At 48.3% G+C, this 20,315-nt stretch overlaps 1 protein-coding gene across 23 annotated transcripts in view; it reads left to right on the top strand.

Moving 5' to 3' along the window:
• NCOR2 (nuclear receptor corepressor 2) overlaps window positions 1–20,315 on the top strand; it is a 392,573-nt gene that overhangs the window by 258,984 nt on the left and 113,274 nt on the right. For all 23 annotated transcript variants that reach the window (XM_082203742.1, XM_082203745.1, XM_082203729.1 and 20 more), the window contains one exon: window positions 16,520–16,662. In XM_082203742.1, the coding sequence (XP_082059868.1) occupies window positions 16,520–16,662 (143 nt within the window). The remainder of the gene's footprint in view (window positions 1–16,519; window positions 16,663–20,315) is intronic.

The raw sequence follows: 20,315 nt of genomic DNA, 5'->3' as shown, positions 1-20,315 counted from the left end.
GGTCGACACGGAAGAAGCTCCTACCTAAGGACAGGTGCGACGGCCGTGTCCTCTTCTGCCACACTTGGCAGCCCTGCCTCACGGTCGTGACTCCCACCCTGATTTCTCCCCGCAGGTCGAGCGGCACAGGCAGCCCAATGTGTCCAGCCCAGACACAAGCCCCGCTTCCCCACTCTAGATCCTGAATGCGACCAAGTGCTCTGGACTCCCGAGCAGGGTGGGAAAGAGGACTCGCATCTGGTAGCCTCCGGGCTCCTCGCCTGCTCGAGGGATGGCATTGCAGGCAAGCTGCCGGCCGTCGCCATCGCCGCCCCCTCATGCGAGTGGACCTGCCCGGAGTGGTGGGCCGGGGGAGGCTCGCTCTCTGTGGGGATGTGGCCCGCACGTGCGGCCCCGCTTCCTCCTGCCCAGGGCTGAGCTCCTTACCCGCGATCTCGGTCTCGTGCACGCGGATCCCACTTATTCCGAAGCTCGCGCCACTAGCCGGGGCTCTCACACCGTGCCAGGGCGAGGCGGCGCGGCCCACTGACGTCATCGCGGCTCGCCGCCACCCTCGACTTCCCTGTTCCCTCCCCTCCCTCGGGTCGCTGTGGTTACCGAGGACTGCAAGGACTGCAAACTTCGCACATGCGCAGGCCCAGTAGCGAGCGGCGATGGGGCTAGCCGGAGAAGAGAGGGCGAGCCCCCTCCGCTCCGGCCCTAAATAGGGCAAGCCACGCCCCCTCCAGCCAGCCGATTGGCTGGCCAGGAGCCATGGCCGGATGGGATTCCCCTGCTCTCGCGGGGGCTGAGACCAGCCCCCGCTCATGTGGGGAAGGGCGTGATGCCCGCAACCCCACCTCCTGGGGCAGGCCCGGAAGTGGCTATGCGCGAAAACTTCGCGCATGCGCAGGCCCAGTAACGAGCGGCGATGGGATGTGGGAGGGAGCTCGCTCGCCGCCCCGCGTGTGCTCGCCACCGCCACCCCGCCTCTCGCCGCCCGACTCGCCCGCCTCCCTCCCACGGAACACAAGGCAACGTTCCACGGCACACTAGTGTGCCGCGGAACACCGTTTGGGAAACACTGGGTTAAACCACAGAGCCTAGGGCTTGCCGATCAGAAGGTGAGTAGTTTGAATCCCCGCGACGGGGTGAGCTCCCGTCGCTCGGTCCCTGCTCCTGCCAACCTAGCAGTTTGAAAGTACGTCAAAGTGCATGTAGGTAAATAGGGACCAATCCGGCGGGAAGGTAAACGGCTTTTCTGAGCGCTGCTCTGGTTCGCCCGAAGCGGCTTAGTCATGCTGGCCACATGACCCGGAAGCTGTACCCCGGCTCCCTCGGCCAATAAAGTGAGATAAGCACCACAACCCCAGAGTTGGTCACGACTGGACCTAATGGTCAGGGGTCCCTTTACCCTAAAATATTTCCACCTCTTTTACTAGATCCGCTCTTTTAACTGGTTTTTGTGAGCATTTCAATTTCAAATATTCAGATTATTTCCACTTTTAGTTTTTTTTAAATTTTATTTACTTGATTTAGGGAGGCAGCTCCCCCCCCCCCCCGGGCTATGCTCATGCTAACTTACCTTCCTGTGCATGTCTACTCAAAAGTAAATACCACTCAGATCAATGGGTTTCACTTTCCAGTAACTGTTTATAGCAGTTTCCCCCACAAGCCACTTGAAAACTGCTGATGGTCTTGGTGGATGATTTAATGATTTTTCTGCCTGTTGCAGCAATTGTAATGCCCTGTGCTAGATGATGCAGGATTCTTAATTGTGTTTTTACTGCTTCTTTTATTTTTTGCATTGTAATTTGTTGTGTTACAGCTTGCATTCCACAGAATTCAAATTGTAAGATAATATAATAAACAAAGGAAGTGATAAAAGTACATATGAGTATTCAGTGTGGACACACTGCAGTCAGACCAAGTGAATAAAGCTTATGGTCTACAGTTAGGGAACCTTTGGTGTGTTGGATTGTAGCATTAGCCTGCGTCCAGCTGGGTGACATTCGTTTGAACATGTGCAACATACCACGTGGAAAAATGGGGAAATGGGTGAAGATAAAAATTTAAAATCTGGTGAGGATTAAATTCCATTCATACTAACTTAATAAAATGTTGTGTGGACTTTGAAATGGAAATGCTTTTTCATAATATAAATGGTCACCAGTCTCTAGGCTTTAATTCACATTCTGATGACATTCTGTCGCTTCTGAAGTTGCAAACATGAAAAAGTTTAGCTCCCCTCAAACCTTGTTACTTCATTCTGCTTTTCTTGGTAATACACCAATATGAATCCAGTTTTCCAGCCCTTGGTGCTTTTCTGAGAGCCAGTCCAAGAACATAGAAAACTCTGAAATTTTGGGAGGAGCTCATGATTTGATATAGGTTCACCATTTTGGGGAAGGGTGGGGAAAATATTTGTCCCCAGGGGCTGGATCTTTATCTCCCCACATGTCTGCGAGCCAACTTTGACAAGTGCGAAGCGCCACCCACCTGTCAATCATCCAATGTCATCATGAACTGCCCACCTGGCAAAGTTGTCTTGTGGGGTGGGGTGGAGGAGATAGCATCCAGGAAACAGCACCAAGCTGGTTTGAACTCTCCGCTCACCTGCTGATGAGAGGAGACTTCAGTCCTGTTCTCTGCAGGGATCTACTTCACCAACACATTCCCTGCAGGGATCTGAACAGTATTGCGCACACCCCAGGGGAAGTGGCAGAGCCAACACAGTATTGAACCCTGCTCATCAGCTGATGTCACTGGCCCATAGGACTGGCTGTCAGGTAGATGTGGTTTGGGGGAAATACCTCATGGACCAAGACTGGCCCATTGGCTAGAGGTTCCACACCCCTGATCTTGGGGAAGGGCCATAGTTCAGGGTAGATCACATGGTTTTTCCTACAAAAGATTCTTGGTTTAATCCCTGACCTTCCCAGTAGAGTTGGGGAAACACCCTTACATCTAAAACCCTGCAGCCGCTGCCACTTAGTGCCAGGGTCTGACTCAGGAATGTAGTTGCTTCATGCTGTCTTTCTGCCTGTGAAGTCTTGAAAGCCTTTGGAGAACAATATCTTCAAAGCTTGGGGGTAGGTGAAAGTGGACGACCTCAACAAGCATATCTAATGCTTTGGGAGCCTGTTTTCATCTCCCTCCCCAGATCCTTGACTCTCTCCTTGACCTCCAGTAGCAGAACAAATGTATGCAATATCAGTGTATATATCCAAATGCATTTAATCTGTATAATTTATACCAGCTGCCAAAGTCTGCTCTTTTTCCTAGGATGGATATTCCTTGGCTCTGTCGCTTTTAAAAAGTTTGACAGCAAAACATTTACACAGGCCAGCTGGTTCTGTACTTCCTTTTTAAGTTTGGTAATGTCCCAAGAACCTCAGTCGTCCCCGTGCAACACCTGAGGTTGGGAATCATAGAATTATAGGATTGGAAGAGATCTCAAGGGTCTTCTAGTCCAAGCCCCTGCAATGCGGGAATCTCAATTGAAGCTTCCATAACGCCAGGTGTGGTTAGACCAAGGCAGAATAGGGTGGTACTCTTACTTCCCTTCATTAGGACACTATACTTCTGTTGATGCAGCCTAGAAAACATTCACTTTTTTTGCTGCTGCATCACGCCGTTGCCTTCTTCTTCTTCTTCCTCCTCCTCCTCTTCTTCTTCTTCTTCTTCTTCTTCTTCTTCTTCTTCTTCTTCCCCACCCACCTGGCTGTGTTTCCCCAGCCACTCTGGGCGGCTTACAACACATTAAAAATGGTAAAACATTAGAAATTAAAAAGTTCCTGATACAGGGTTGCTTTAGATGTTTTCTAAAAGTCAGATACAGTGGTACCTCGGGTTAAGAACTTAATTCGTTCTGGAAGTCCATTCTTAAACTGAAACTATTCTTAACCTGAGGTACTACTTTAGCTAATGGGGCCTCCCGCTGCACTGCCACTGCACAATTTCTGTTCTCATCCTGAAGCAAAGTTCTCAACCTGAGGTACTATTTCTGGGTTAGCAGAGTCTGTAAGCTGAAGCGTCTGTAACCTGAGGTACCACTGTAGTTGTTTATTTCCTTGACGCATGATGGGAGGGTGTTCCACAGGGTGGGCATGACTACTGAGAAGGCCCTCTTCCTGGTTCCTGGTAACCTCACTTCTAGCAGCGAGGGAACTGCCAGAAGGCCTTCAGACCTGGACCTCAGTGTCCAGGCTGAACGGCGGGGGTGGAGACGCTCCTTCAGGGCTGAGGCCATTTAGGGCTTTAAAGGTCAGCACCAACACTTTGAATTTTGCTTCGAAACATACTAGGAACCAATATAGATCTTTCAGGACTGGTGAAATATGGTCTCTGCAGCCACCCCCAGTCACCAGTTAAGTGACTCATTTTAAGTGTGTGGTCTACTGAGACTCCTACTGGCAAGCCAGGTGCCCTCCCCCAATCTTATATTGGTGCATCTGGTTCTAGCTGCCCTAAGGTAGAGCCTGACATTTGTCCCTGTTTAAATCCTTTTTGTTAGTTTTGGCCGAGTTCTCCATCTGTGAAGGTGGCATTAGTTACCTCTCCCAGCTTGGTGTCATCTGCACATTTGGTGAGCACCCCCTCAGTTCCTTCATCCATGTTGTTTATAAAGATGTTGAACAACAAGGGGCCCAGGACAGGACCCTGCAGCCCCTCACTGGTCCATTTTTCCCAGGATGATGAGCAACCATTAGTGAGCAGTCTGTGGGTTCAGTCAGTCAACAAATGCACCTTATAAACATAGTTTGCTGCTCTGGATATTAGGGCTCTTTGGGGATGAAATAGTGATGTCTCTGATTTCTTTTCATTTTCTAACCTTGATCTGTAAATCCATCTGAGATCCCTTCCTGATGCCCTCTTGTGGAAAAGCCACTCACTCTCTGCCTTGCCTATCTTGTTCTTAAGAGGCAAGATTTCACTTGAAGCCAAGAGTATCTTTACTGAAGAAATGTACACATTTGCAAAAAGCCTGTGACTTTCTGCTTAGCTGGAGGGAGACAGAATCGTACGTTTCCACATAGGAAGTAGGAGGTTCACTGGTGCCCTCACAAGCTCTGACATGTGTACGAGTGCTGGCAGTATTCAAAGCACTTTGCACACATTATCGCAGCAACCCTGCAGGGTAGCTCATTGTGCCCATATTATGTATGGGAAATCAATACCTCAGCAGCTTCAGCCCCCTAAGCCAACCTATTGAGTCCATGGCAGAGGCAGGATTAGACCTGACAACAATTCAGAACTTTCACTCTAGCTACTACACTGCACCAGGACTCACATGCAGAAAATGCATGATACGTGAAGCCCCTCTGTTGGCACTTGCCCTGTGAATAGCTCAGCCAGTAGAGCATAAGACTCTTAATCTTAGGGTCATGGGTAAAAGATTTCTGCATTTCTGGGGGTTGGGCTAGATGACCCTTGTGGTCCCTTCCAACTCTATGATTCTATGTGGAGAGATCCAGCTCCTCTGCCCACCCACACCTCACATCCTGCCTGAACCTCTCAATTAAGTGAACCCCCTCCCACCTAAAAGCATGGTGCCCACCCCATGTTATTAGTGTGGAGAGCCTTGACCTCTTTGAACAGTTACCATTGCATGCTGCTCCAGAGCCCTTGCTTTGCCTGCAAAGAGGGCAGATGTGCTCTGGACAAAGTCCACCTCTGGGGCAGAACAGGGGAGCAACAGGTGGGGCAAGCTTAGCTGTCGGGTTTTTTGCCTGCCTTTGCCAAGAAAAACCCCTTTGATTCACATCAGAGCAAAGGAAGCTATTAAGAAAAGCTTTGTTTTCCTGGATCGCTTCCCCCTGCTGTTGACATTCAGGGGAGAGAGAGAGGAGAAGGGTTGCCAAGTTGGCCGCACCCTTGTCGTCTTGGGCCAGCGCCACGCTGCTTATGAGCGCCCTGTCTAGAGGTCACATTCAGACGAAGAAGAAAACTTCTGGGTCACCTGGGGGCAGGATCAGTGGGGAGGGAGGGGGAGGTGGTGGGGAGGGAGGGAGCAGATTACACACAGCTCATTTGGCTCCAGCCTTGGAACAGGCACCCAGCTCTCCTCCTCCTCCTCCTCCTCCTCCTCCTCCTCCTCCTCTTCCTGCTCCTCTGCCATTCCCTCAGCTGACTTGATGAGCGAGTGAAGCCTGCTGCAGGTCGCCCTCTGCGTTTTTGGCAGCACCCTGAGCATCTCCTGAAATTTGCCTCTCACAGCCTCCTCTTCTCCCCCCCCCCCAGCTGCTGAGCAAGGCAGAGGAGGATTGTAAGGCGGGAGGGGGGGGGGGAGAGGGGAAGCCTAACCAATCCGAAAGAACTTTCCAATCCACCTTAACAGATTGTAGTTCCAGGCAGTTGGAAACCTCCGAGGAGCTAAGCAGGTGGGAGTCTTGACAGAGAGAAGAGAGAGAGCGCGCGCTGGAGTGCTGTGGTGCTTTTTCCTATCGGGTTCCCCCCTCTTTCCCCCCACCAGCCAACGTGGAAGGAAGCAGCAGCCCCAAAGCAGAGACAGACCCAGCATGGGTGCCCCGCAACTTCGCACAAAGGAGCCCAAGGAGTTGTTGACCTCTCCCCTGGCTTCGGATTGTGCTCCCCCCTGCTCTTAAACAGTGCTGGAGCGGAGCGCAGCATGGCTTTCCCACTTTGCTTTTTCGGCTACTGGACTGGAGTAGAAAAAAGCCAAGAAAGCCGGAAGGCGGCCAGAGAAGAGGGCTTTTAATGCACTGTTTGCTCTCTGTTGGTTTTTTGTTTTGATTTGTTTTGCTCTTTCCTCTCTCTCACGACTGACTCCTCCGGAGAGCTCCCCTCCTTCGCCTGCCGCATGTTTTCAGTGGATTTGCCAGCAGGCGAAGCTGGGAGAAGAGAATGTAAGTCTTGGGTCATTAAACAGACTCGGGGTGGCAGTGGAAAATTGGAGTGTGTGGCACGGGGGGGGGGAGTGTGTGTGTGTGTGTGTGTGTGTGAGAGAGAGAGAGAGAGAGAGAGAGAGAGAGAGAGAGAGAGAGAGAGAAATACCCTGTAAAGCTGTGTGATATCTCTTCGAGTCAATTTGGACTTGAAGGTCTGTCTTTGGGTTTCTTCTTTTCCGCTGGAAGCAGCAGGAAAAAGTGCTGGTGTTTTTTGTGTGCATCACAACCTGAAGTCAGTGCCCTGTTCCTGTGGTAGTGATTTATAGGTTGAATGTCACGGCGTGTGCGTTTATATGGGGAGATTTGTGCTGTGCTGGGGGGGGGGTTTGCAGTGGGGAGGGATTTGGATGACAGGGTGATCAGCATGGGCCTGTTTGTGCCATGTAACTCTGGGTGTTCCCTAGCAAGAATGAGGGTGGCTGCTGACATTTCCCTCCCCAGGCGAGTGCGTGTGTGGATAATTATAGTTTTGGGAAGCAGGTGTTGGTGTTTTGGTTTTCGTTACTGTAAAGATAAGGGCAGCTGTACCTGCCAGTTCGCTCCTGCAGGGAAGACTCAGGTGTGTATGCTGGAAACAAGACCGCCCCATCCGAATGAGAGAGAAATGGGACACCTGTACAGCCAGGAGTATCAGAAGCGGGAACACCGCCAAAGATTTGGGAGGGCTGTTCCTGCTGGGCAGGCACCGTGAACCGTAGAGTGCCGTGGCAAGAGCCAGGTGGTGGGGTGCTGTATGCATGCATCCAGAATGGACTTCCATTTGCTTTCTCAGTATTTGTTATATTTTCATCTCATGTCATCACGCAAGCGTAGGGCGGCATACGTGGCTGGTTGGGTACGCTTCCCCCCACCCCATCCGTTATTAAACACCTTTAGGTGCCAGGCAAAAACACTCCTCTTCAACATGTCGTTTTATATGTGATTGTGGGAGGGGGTTATTGTTTTGTTTTCTTTTGTCCTGTTTTTATTATGTACTTTTTGGTTTTATTCTGTATTTTTATCCTGTGAACTGCCCTGAAATCATCGAATGAAGGGCCACATACATACAAACTTAATATATAATAATGATATTGTTGTCACCACAACCTTTGGAGTAGACTAAGGTTGCCTAGTGTTTGGGTGGGAATTTGAACCTGATTTCCCACCAGGTTTACGTCCAGCACTTTGGGAGCTAGTCTGGCATAGTTGGTTTACTGGGAGACTAGGACTGGGAGACACAGGTTCAAATTTCTGATGAGTCCTGAATCTTGCTGGGTGGGTGGCATTGGTTCAGTCACTCTCTCCCAGACTAACCTACCTCGCAGGGTGATTGTGAGGATATAATTGGGGTGGAGGGAATATACATGTTGCATTGAGGGGATTGGGGGGGGGGAGGCAGGATATAACTGTAAGAAAGAGATAGTAATCATGACACTGAGCTCCTGGATGGATGATTTGTGTTCTCAAAAAACAAGCACTTGCTTTTAAACATTTGGCCTGCTATTAATGTGCAGAGCATTTTGCAGTTTCTGATACAACTTCACAACAGTCCTCTACAGCAGTCCATTAAAATATTTCCATTATCACAGAAGAGGAGCTCATTCTGGGAGGGCTGCATAGATGGTGTACTTTGGGGTGGTGTTTGGCTGAGGTTAGGCTTAAGCCCAGATCATTTAACTTACGCTGGTGCTCTTTCTTTTGAGACATAAAAGGTAATTTGGGACTTTGTGTTTTTTTCCACACAAGTTTTTTGCAAGGTGCTGGATGCAAAACTCAGTATGCCGAGAAACTCAATTTATGTTCTTCTAGGGAAAAACAAACTGACCAATGTTCTAGTCCTTGTGGCTATGATGGGTGAGCTGGGGAAAGTGAAATAAGTTTTCAGCTGCAAGAAGCACTAAGAGAAGGCCTGCTTGGACATTTTTTTCCTCCACACAATGCCATTCACATGGTGAAAGAAATGGGGGGTCTGAGGTGGCACAGTGGGTCAGTGCATCTGACTGATAACCAGGGGTGGCTATGGGCAGGATCCCTGCATTGCAGGGGGTTGGACTAGATGACCATTGGATCCCTTCCAACTCTTAGATTCTATGTTCCCGGATGTCTTTAGGGGCCTGAACATTTTAGAATCATTTAAAATCCAGAAGGAACTTATTCAAGCTGATTAGGACTCTGTTCTGCCTAAGGCCACTGTCCAGCTCTCAGGATGAGATGACCCCAAAGGCAGCAGAGGGGGAAGGGAGGAGGACATGCTTCCTCCCCCCACAGTATCAACATATGTCTGACTAGGAACAAGGGGGCCATGGGATGCCCTCCAGGTGTTGCTGGGCTGCAACGCTCATCCTCCCTTGGCGGCTAAGGCTGGTGAGAGTTGGCTATCACTGGGCTGGAGATTGCTTTGCCCCTTGCTCTTTTCTCTACGTAAATTATTCAAGAAAAACAAACACATTCATTTTACATAATTCATGTAGATTGCAGAATTCAGACTTTTTTCAAAAAAAAGCAGGTGTTTGTTTGTTTGTTTGTTTGTTTGTTTGTTTGTTTGTTTTTACATCCTACTTGCCTGCTTTTTGTCCCAGCTTCCAACCTGCTGTCTTTAAATAAGGGTGGGTGGGCTATTTGAGACGAGGGAGCTTCTTATGAAAAGAAAATGAGGTTGTGCTTCCTGAAAGGGCTATATGTCCTGGCCTAAGATGGGATGTGCATTTGAAAGGACTCAGAATGTTTAGAAGGTGATGTTGCTCCTCCTCCTTGAAGTTTTGGCCATGAACCTAAACACACAGTAGAAGGAGGAGAGGAGGAAGTGGCAGAATGGACAGTAGTATTTCAGAACAAGAAATGCTCTCTTGCATTGAAAACAAGAGTACTTCCCTGCAAGGAGAAAACTAGCACCAAGAGTGAACTTGGGTTTCAAAATGGTACCTCCCACCTGCAGCCTGGAGGCAGTGTCAGGACTGGACTCACCTGTCCCATTCTCCGGCATGTGTAGATCAGGCCTTGGTATGTGTTTGACACAAGAAGTTCTTTGAACTGAGATTGTGGGTCTTTTCCCTGACTCCTAGAACTTTACTAGATCTAGTACTAGATCCCTGAAAGTATTTTTCTGTGGTCCTTCCCAGTTTTGGTAAAGGTGTGTTACGGAGTTTTACTCCAAAGGAAAAGCAAAAGTTGCAAAAGGGAGAGAGAAAGAGACTCCCAACCTGAAATGCTGCCTGTCTCTTTAGACTTTTGTATGCCATATCCTAGCATGTATATATTAAATCAATCCCAACAGCGACACATATAATAGTATAAGCCAGTGTTTCCCAACCACTGTTCCGCGGCACACTAGTGTGCCGCGAGATGTTGCCTGGTGTGCCGCGGGGAAAATTAAAAAATTCGAAAGATTTTTTTTTTTAAAAGTCAAATTTTCGATTGGGGCACCGTCACTAGATGACCCCTGGGGTTCCCTCCCTCCCTCCCGCTCTGCGCCTCCCTCCTCCTCCTCCTCCTCCGGGGAGGCCCTTCCTGGCTCTTGGCCAAGGCTTGGCGGCTGCCACTCACTCACTCGCTCGCCCACCCGTCCCTCCATCCCTGCACCCGGCCTCTCCCCCTCTGTCCCCGGCGCGGGGGCTGCCGGGATCCGTAGTCCCCTCGCCCTTGGGCTCCGCGCCCGCGCGGGGTGCGCGAACTACGTTTCCCAGCATGGCCTGGCGGGCCGGGCATTTTGTTTGAAGCGCTCTTCTCCCGGCCATGGAATGAGCGCGGCGGCGGCGGCCGGGCGGGCAGGGGCTCTTCCGCGCAGACCCCGCGCGGCCTGCCTGCACCCCCGCGGAGATTGGGTGGCAGGATGGAGCCCGGGGATCCCCGCGGAGGCGGAGCGGCGGAGGCGGAGGCTGCCCCCCAGGTAGGGCTGCGTCGGGGTTTTTTTATTTTTGCAATGCTGCATCCGCGCCGGAGGGGACGCATCGGACCGCGGGGAGACCCCTTGGCGGGCGTGCAAGGCAATGCATGCGTGCAGGCGTTGCATGGAGTGCAGTGCAATGCAATGGCAACGCGGCGCCCTGCATGCATGCATGCAACTTCCACCGGCGCTCCGGACTTGGCAGGTGAGAGGGGTCCCCAGTGGGCGGCAGAGAGAGCCGGGAGGGCGAAGGGGAGCCGGGGGCAGCAGCGCTGCTCCCCGAGCCGAGCCCGGGGGGAAACTTCGGCGTCGTTGCGCCGGGTGTTGGAAGCGGAGGCTGGCAGGGGCCCCTCACCTGCAAAACCTGGTCGCCTCTCATATATTTCGTGCATTGCATTCATCGCCCGCTTTCTCCTCCAAAGAGCTCCCGGGGGCGCGCGTGGTTCTCCCCGTGTTATCCACACAACAACAGTCCTGCGAGGTGGGTCAGGCGAGTGGCCCAAGGGAGCACCCAGGGATTGTCCTGGCCAGGTGGGGTGATTTGAACCCTGCTCTCTGCCCGGTCTTCGTCCTCATTTAGCCCCCACATGTGCATGACTGTGCATGACTGAGGTTTTCCCCCCTCGTCTTGGCTATGGTATGAGTCTGTGCTGTTAATTAATGGGGTTCTGCCTTCGGAGAAGATGAGCCAGCCCTCAAGGAGGTGATTATGTAATTTGCTAGCAATTCATGTCCCTCCCGGCGTGACGCTGCGCGCTGACGTCACGGGGCTGTAATGGTGGTGTGCCTCAAGATTTTTTTCATGAAACAAGTGTGCCTTTGCCCAAAAAAGGTTGGGAAACACTGGTATAAGCAGTCCAGATGTCCAAATAGGTATCTAAACAAGACTGATTATGTCATGACAGAGAGAAGGCTTAAAAGGCTCTTTCCATGGCCGGTCCCCCCCCCCCCCAATTCTCCATTTAATTATTTATTTTCCTGCAGCCCACGTAAAGTTGAGATCGCATAGGTGAAATCATCGTATGCTGTGAGTTGCCTGTATTGCCTTACTATCCTATCTTTCCTACTCAGGTGCTCAGGGCAGCATGTCCTCCAGGAAAATCTGTCCTCCAGAAACCAATTCAGGCTTGCTAAGCTTCAACAATATGCTTGCAGCATCTGCCATCGAGACCTCAAAGATAGGTTCTCTTACCAGACCACCCCTCTGGGGTGTAAAGATTACCGCTGTGCACTGACGCTGGACTACGGTCACGTTCCCAAGCAAGGTGCCTTTAGGATTGCCTGCTATTGCCACCCCAAGATAGAAATAGCAGGGCTGGAAGTATAGTTTGCCACACAGCTAACTCTGCTGGGGACTAGCAAGTGAGCAGAAAAGCAGATCCTGTGAGCCCTTATAGTGGCAAGAAAGACTTGCCTTGTAAGGTTGGAAGAACAAACACTCACCACCACTCAGTGACCTGAAGATCTTACTGCCCTTTCTGCTTACCAGGCCAGGGAAAGGTCTTGTGAGGGCCCTGGAACACTCCCAGTGCCCTCATGCCTCCTTCCCAGAGTCCAGCAAGTGATGCGGAGGGCAAGGCCTTCCCGGACAGGTAGGGATGGTTGCGTGAGGGTGGGTGGTGGTCTCAGGGGTCCCTGGCTTTTTACAATTTTGCACGTATGCATGGATCCTCAGAGCTGAACCGTCTGTAAGCTGTGAGTTACCTGTACTGTCTTGTGTTAATAGAATGTGAGTCTCATGTGCCCTGGAAGACAAGACCTAGCTAGGCATGGTGGGGACCTTTAGATCTCAGTTTCATCACTCCGGCAGCTTAGCCTGAGACTGGACCTGGGCCTCTTGAAATACACATGTTTGCTCCTCTCCTAATCCAGAGCAGCAGGATAGAGCCCAGCAGTGGGCCTTATGGTGCATACTGAACTATGGGCAATTCTTCTTCAGCGGTGAACATAGTGGAGAAAGTTAACAGCTACCTGCGTCAGACCATTAGCTGCCTAGCTCACTACTGCCTGTTCCAGCACACAAGGGCCTTCCAAATGTTTTAGACCCCCCACTCCCATCAGTCCCAGCTATCATGACCAATGGTCAGGGATGATGGGAGTCATGGTCTACAACAGGGATGTCCAACTCCCAAGAGACTGCAATCTCCTCACAGAATAAAAAACTGGCAGGGTTCAGGTCAAAGAAAGTCCTGTTCTTGAGAGAAAAATGTCAAAATTGAGTAAAGGGGGAAAGTCGCTCACCCAAAGATCGCTAAGGAAACAATCTGCCTCACAGCGGAAACTCCGTCTTACGTCCCAGCAGTCATGCGAATATGGAGGACGGGGCGAGGGGGGCGGATGCTCTTATGCCACCCCAAAGGAAAAGGAGCCTGCCATCAACTCCAGGGATCAACTAGTCGATCCTGCTTGACCTGTTGGACATCCCTGGTCTATAACATCTAGGGCCGCTGTATTGAGGAAAGCTGGTCCAATTCCAACTGGCAGTGGGTTTCTAAAATCTCAGACAGATATTTCCCCCCAAAGTGTAATTCAGTAGTCTTTCAGCCAGCATCTCCTTTGTGGCGCTCCCCTTCTTGGAGAGGTTCCACCTTTACTGTCGCCCCCCCCCCCCATTTGGTGGACAGGTAAAGTTAGAAGGGTTTATTTCTTTCCAATTAGAAGGCATTCTCTGCTGGGCAAGTCTTTTATTTTCAGCTACATTTTATATTTTATCTTGGGCTTCCTGTTCAACTTTTTATATTCCAGTTTTTCTACTTCTCTTGCTTGGTTAGTGTAAATGATTTTTATCATGCTGCATTTCTTTGTTGCAGACACGTTTTTAATTTTCAACATTTAATTTGCAATGTAAGTCACTTAGAGCTGTGCTGGTGTTTTGCCGGCCGCCGTCTCCCTCCCCCAGTAGTATCTAATAAATCTCTGAGTGGGTTCTCCCTTTTTGGCAGCTTAAACATTACTTTTATATACAGAAAGAAGATTCTTCCTCAAGTGCCAAGCCCTTGACTCGACTGTGTAGCTGATGAGTGTCTGCCAAAGTACGTTGGTGTTCCAGGGGCTTTTCACCAATCCAATTGGGGTTCCTCTGTGGAAGGATGTCCCAGTGCATTTCCTAACTATTGAGAGCTTGCTAGAAAGGATAACTCTGGTGTCCGCAAGGGTTTTGTGGTCTCTTTGCGATTGTAAACTGCCCTGTGATCTTCGGAGGGAGGTTGGCATATAAATTTAATAAATAATAATATTGCTGGAAAAGGACTCCAATATTGTTATTTTTTCCTGATATGGCCCCTGGGAGCGGCTGTGTTAGTTGTAAGTTACCTATACAATATGCTGGTTGTTGTTGCTATTGTTTCTGCTGCTGTTTTTCAATAGAGCTTTGTGGTCAATATGACCTGTCATCTGTCAGCCATCGTGAATTTTTAGTTGTTTTATTGAATTTATTTCAGTGGCTGAGCACATGCCTTGCCTGCAGGAATTCCCAGGTTCATCTCCTGGCACCTCTGTCTAAACTGCCTCCATCTTATCTGGATTGAGGTTCAGTTTATTGGCTCTTATCTGGTCCATTACTGAGGCAAGTCCAGCACTTCCACTGCCCCACCTGCAGATGTGAAGGAGAAGTAGAGCTCTGTGTCATCAGCATATTGCTGGCAACATGCTCCAAAACACTGGATAACCCGACTCAGCGGTTTCATATTAGCATGTTTTGGGATTGGTTGACTTGTTTTCCATCTTTTGTGTTGTTCTTTTTATCACTCTCTCCTAAGGTGAGCCATCCAGGGGGGAAAGGGTAATGTGAGTCTTGAAGGGACATTGAAATACACAAACCAATAAAGGGCTAACAAAATTTGGGAACCTTTGGTTTTGGAGCATTTGTTTTAAGGCAGGATTTTCAGCAAGCTGGCAATTTTAAAATAGTGTTTTCTCTTGGGTTGCTTTTTCATGTGGAGTGTGTAAAGCATGTGTGGACCCGTTCCTTCCCAGAACCACCTCAGGGGGGTGAAGGAGGCGAGGTTCACAGGCTCTGTGTCTTCTCAGCCAACCCAAAACTTCTTCTCAGACCTGAACGGTGAGGAAACCAGGAGCCTCAGGAAAGGGTGGGCTACACCTGGGAATGACTGGGCATGTCATACTGTCCCATTAGTCCCAGCTATTTAGCCAAGGGTTGAGGATGGTAGGAGTTGGAGTTCAAAGAATCTGGAGGGCAGCAGGCTGGGGAAAATAATTTTGAGGGGAAGTTCCTGTAATTGTGTTTATTTATTATTTATAAAAAATAAAATGCAAATTTATTAACAACATCTGTATAAAGGTAAATAAAACCTCTATGGGAGGGAATATAGTGTGCCCCAAAGATTGGCCCTGTCTGCAGTTCATGGCAGTTGGGTCTGACTTGCTCTCTTCAGAGGCTTGCCTTCCTTGAACAGTTTTTTGTACCTAGAAGTTTGAGTGCAAGGTCTTATGAAGAGTTTGAGCTCCTCTCCTCCCTGATCGCTGACACCCAAGCAGTACATCACTCACCTGGGTGTGGAGCTGGATTCAAAGCATGAGATACTCTTCTTCAAGCACTTTTTTGCTGTAGGTATTGCCCACATGTTTTGAAACCTATCTTTGCAGCCATGAGTGCTAGAAACATGCCTATTGGCGCTTCTTCTTTTTAAATGAATACTGAGATTCAAAGTAGACATGTTGTGATGGAAGAGCGGTGCACAGAGAGCACTGACTCAAAATATCTCTTTTGATGGTCTTCTTTCCCACGCTATTGCAAGGGGAAATAGAGACAATAGCAAGTTTTGCTGGGAGCTGGAGGCACTGCTATACGGTGGTTCCGATCCTCCTGGATGGTGTTAGGGGATGAGTGTTCAGATCCCTGGGCTCTCACTTGTGGGGTGCCTCAGGGTTCCGTCCTCTCCCCCATACTTTTTAACATCTATATGAAGCCAATGAGAGAGATCATCAGGGGGTTTGAGCTGGGTGTTCATCAGTATGTGGATGATACCCAGCTTTACCTCTATTTTAAATCAGAACCAGTGAAGGTGGTGAAGGTTCTGTTTGAGTGACTGGAGGCAATTGGAGGATGGATGGTGGCTAACAGATTAAGGTTGAATCTTGACAAGACAGAAGTACTGTTTTGGGGGAACAGGGGGCGGTCAGGTGCGGAGGGCTCCTTGGTCCTGAATGGCATATCTGTGCCCCTGAAGTACCAGGAGCTCAGCCTGGGAGTCATTTTGGACGCACAGCTGTCCATGGAGGCACAGGTCAATTCTGTGTCCAGGGCAGATGTTTTATTGTGTTTTTAATATTCTTTTGGGAGCTGCCCAGAGTGGCTGAGAAAACCCAGCCTGATGTGCGGGGTATAGATAATAACTATTATTATTATTATTATTATTATTATTATTATTATTATTATCTACTGTGACTTGCTGATCACAGGAGATTATCTCCTCTTCCTTCAACAACAATCCCTCACAGGAACATAGGAAGCTGTCTTATACTAAGTCAGATTAAGGGTCCATCTTGATCTCCACTGACTGGTAGTGGCTTTCCAATGTTTCATACAGGGGTTTCATCCCAGACCTACTTGAAGATGCCAGGGATTGAACCTGGGGACTTCCACATGCAAACCAGATGCTCTACCACTAAACTGCAGCCCTTGTTCTAAATGCTCCCCTTCCTTCCTTCCTTCCTTCCTTCCTTCCTTCCTTCCTTCCTTCCTTCCTCTTGGCTTTAATTCTAGTTTCAACCCTTCTGACTGTATGTATGTCTCACTGATCTGCAGGTCTCCTTGAACATGGACGTAACTGGTCAGCCATTTCCAGGATGGTGGGATCCAAGAGTGTCTCCCAGTGTAAAAATTTCTACTTCAACTACAAGAAGAGACAGAACCTGGATGAGATCCTGCAGCAGCACAAACTGAAAATGGTAAATGCAGTGACCTCTCAAATAACATTTTGGTGAACTTTTGCACATCTTCCAAGATGAGTCTGCAGTGTCTGGTTTGGATTTATTTACCTCCTGCAGAATTTACCTGGATATAGAGCTCTTTCACACTGTCCATAGTAACAAAAGCCAGGTTTGCCACTGAGAGTGCAGTCAGCAGCATATCTGTTCACAATCCTGGTTCTCTGTTGAGTCTGCCTGCACAACAGTTTCCTTTTCTTTTATGAAATGACATTATTTTGTCATATTAACCCTTTTACGTGTTTAGGTGTATTCTCAAAAAATCTTAAGCTCACATCTTTTAGAATACATAAATATATATACCATGTGTGGAGCGGCCACTGTAAGGATGTTTCTAGGCTATAACAGAGGAATACATATTTAGCACTTAGCGATGAGTTATTGTTGAAGTTCATATCCACACCATACATTTAGAGTTTGTGGTTTCCCCCCAAAGAATTCTGGGAACTAGTTTGTTAAGGGTGTTGCAAATTGTAGCTCTGTGTAGGGTAAATTGCACTTCCAGGATTCTTTGGGGGATGCTGTGACTTATAAAGTGTCATAAATGTGCTTTAAATGTGGGTGTGGACACACAAAGGTAGTTGAGTTGATGTTCTTGAACTGAGTGAAAATACTTCCAGAAACAAGGGTCCACATGTCTGTGCAGTGAAATGTGGTGGAATTTTTCACAGTGCTTCATTTTTCTATGGAAAATTTATCATCTCATAAGTAAACATGAGAATGGGTGCCAACTGCAAATCCAATATTTAGGCAAGCTTGGCAGCTTTAAAGTTTTTAGTTCTGTTTACTAAATAGAAGTAAATTAAGCATGCTAAACACTGCCTAGGGCAGGGATAACCAATATGGTGCTCTCTGGTTGATGCTGGAGCACAGCTTTCCCCATCCCTGACCACTTCCCATGTTGGCTTGGGATGATGGGAGTTGTGGTCCGAAGCATCTGGAAGGCACCCCATTGGCTATCTCAGCTCTAGGGCATCAGGGGGAATTATGATGCAAACTGAAAAATTCCCAGCTCAAATTATCCTAATTTGCTTATGGAGAAAGTTTGCTTATGAACTTTTTAAAAAAATAATAATTCTCGAACGTTCACATTACTCTTTGTGGTGTATGAGAGAAGGAAAGAGAAATGTGCTTTGTTGCTGTTCAGAGCACTTTAATTTGACCCATCCATTAAGTGAAGGGCCAGTGATTCCTGGTGAAGGGCCAGTGAGGTGGTGATGACTCCGTTATTTTTATCTGCCTTGGGCCATGTTGACATGTATGTCTTGGGACAAGTTGCTTTTCAGATGGTGCTGGTTTGAATTACGTTGTTGTTGTTGTTGTTGTTGAATTACGTTATTGTTGTTGCTGCTGCTCCCTGCCCCCTGCCCCCCCCTTTAGAAATCCCACGAACTTCTCCTTCTCCATCTTTTCTTGCTGGCGTTGCTACGTGATAGACAGAAAGTAAGCAGGTGAAGCTTTTAATGGCATGGAGATAATTGGAAAGGAAAAGAGCATCCTGTTTACTTTCTATGTCGGGATCTGCTGCTATTAAAGGCACCAGAGGAGAAAGCAAAGGCAGAAGCTTTCCTGCCTCCCCTGGACCTATTTGTTTATTTTACTAGATTCAGATACTGCTTAATTGAAGGGAAAAAATCCACACACCTCTGGGTGGTTCACACAGAATTATATAAAATATTTATCAGAAAATACTGATAAAATCAACAGACTTAAGAAACAAGTATATGGAATAGGATTACCAAAATACTGATAAAATCAAGTTTTTAAAAGTTTAAAAGCTAAAGCACAGAATGAACTCAGGCTTGCTAGAGAGGTTAAAAGCAACAAAAAAGGCTTTTATGGGTATGTTCGTAGCAAAAGGAAGAACAAAGAAACTGTGGGGTCACTCAGAGGAGAAGATGGTGAAATGCAAATAGGGGACACAGAAAGGGCTGAACTACTCAATGCCTTCTTTGCCTCAGTCTTCTCCGATAAAGAAAACAATGCCCGACCTGAAGAATTTGGAGCAAATGATTCAGCAAAGGAAACACAGCCCAGAATAACTAAGGAGATAGTACAAGAATATTTGGCTAGTTTAGATGTATTCAAGTCTCCAGGGCCAGATGAACTGCATCCAAGAGTATTAAAAGAACTGGCAGATGTGATCTCAGAACCACTGGCAGTCATCTTTGAGAATTCCTGGAGAACAGGCGAAGTCCCGGCAGACTGGAGGAGGGCAAATGTCCCTATTTTCAAAAAGGGGAAAAGAGAGGACCCAAATAATTACCGCCCAGTCAGTCTGACATCAATAGCAGGGAAGATTCTGGAGCAGATCATTAAGCAAACAGTCTGTGAGCACCTAGAAAGGAATGCTGTGATCACCAATAGTCAGCATGGATTTCTGAAAAATAAGTCATGTCAGACTAACCTGATCTCGTTTTTTGACAGAATTACAAGCCTGGTAGATGAAGGGAACGCAGTGGATGTAGCCTACCTTGATTTCAGCAAGGCATTTGACAAGGTGCCCCATGATATTCTTGTAAAGAAGCTGGTAAAATGCGGTCTTGACTATGCTACCACTCAGTGGATTTGTAACTGGCTGACTGACCGAACCCAAAGGGTGCTCATCAATGGTTCCTCTTCATCCTGGAGAAGAGTGACTAGTGGGGTGCCACAGGGTTCTGTCTTGGGCCCGGTCTTATTCAACATCTTTATCAACGACTTGGATGATGGACTCAAGGGCATCCTGATCAAATTTGCAGATGACACCAAACTGGGAGGGGTGGCTAACACCCCAGAGGACAGGATCACACTTCAAAACGACCTTGACAGATTAGAGAAGTGGGCAAAAATAAACAAGATGAATTTTAACAGGGAGAAATGTAAAGTATTGCACTTGGGCAAAAAAAATGAGAGGCACAAATACAAGATGGGGGACACCTGGCTTGAGAGCAGTACATGTGAAAAGGATCTAGGAGTCTTGGTTGACCACAAACTTGACATGAGCCAACAGTGTGACGCGGCAGCTAAAAAAGCCAATGCAATTCTGGGCTGCATCAATAGGAGTATAGCATCTAGATCAAGGGAAGTAATAGTGCCACTGTATTCTGCTCTGGTCAGACCACACCTGGAGTACTGTGTCCAGTTCTGGGCACCACAATTCAAGAAGGACACTGACAAACTGGAACATGTCCAGAGGAGGGCAACCAAAATGGTCAAAGGCCTGGAAACGATGCCTTATGAGGAACGGCTAAGGGAGCTGGGCATGTTTAGCCTGGAGAAGAGGAGGTTAAGGGGTGATATGATAGCCATGTTCAAATATATAAAAGGATGTCACATAGAGGAGGGAGAAAGGTTGTTTTCTGCTGCTCCGGAGAAGCGGACACGGAGCAATGGATCCAAACTACAAGAAAGAAGATTCCACCTAAACATTAGGAAGAACTTCCTGACAGTAAGAGCTGTTCGACAGTGGAATTTGCTGCCAAGGAGTGTGGTGGAGTCTCCTACTCTGGAGGTCTTTAAGCAGAGGCTTGACAACCATATGTCAGGAGTGCTCTGATGGTGTTTCCTGCTTGGCAGGGGGTTGGACTCAATGGCCCTTGTGGTCTCTTCCAACTCTATGATTCTATGAAAAA

The sequence above is a fragment of the Podarcis vaucheri genome, assembly GCF_965113315.1.
Source record: "Podarcis vaucheri genome assembly, chromosome: 16".
Lineage (NCBI taxonomy): Eukaryota > Metazoa > Chordata > Lepidosauria > Squamata > Lacertidae > Podarcis > Podarcis vaucheri.
Note: the sequence above shows the minus strand (reverse complement) of the source record. Positions and strands in the feature narration are given on the sequence as shown.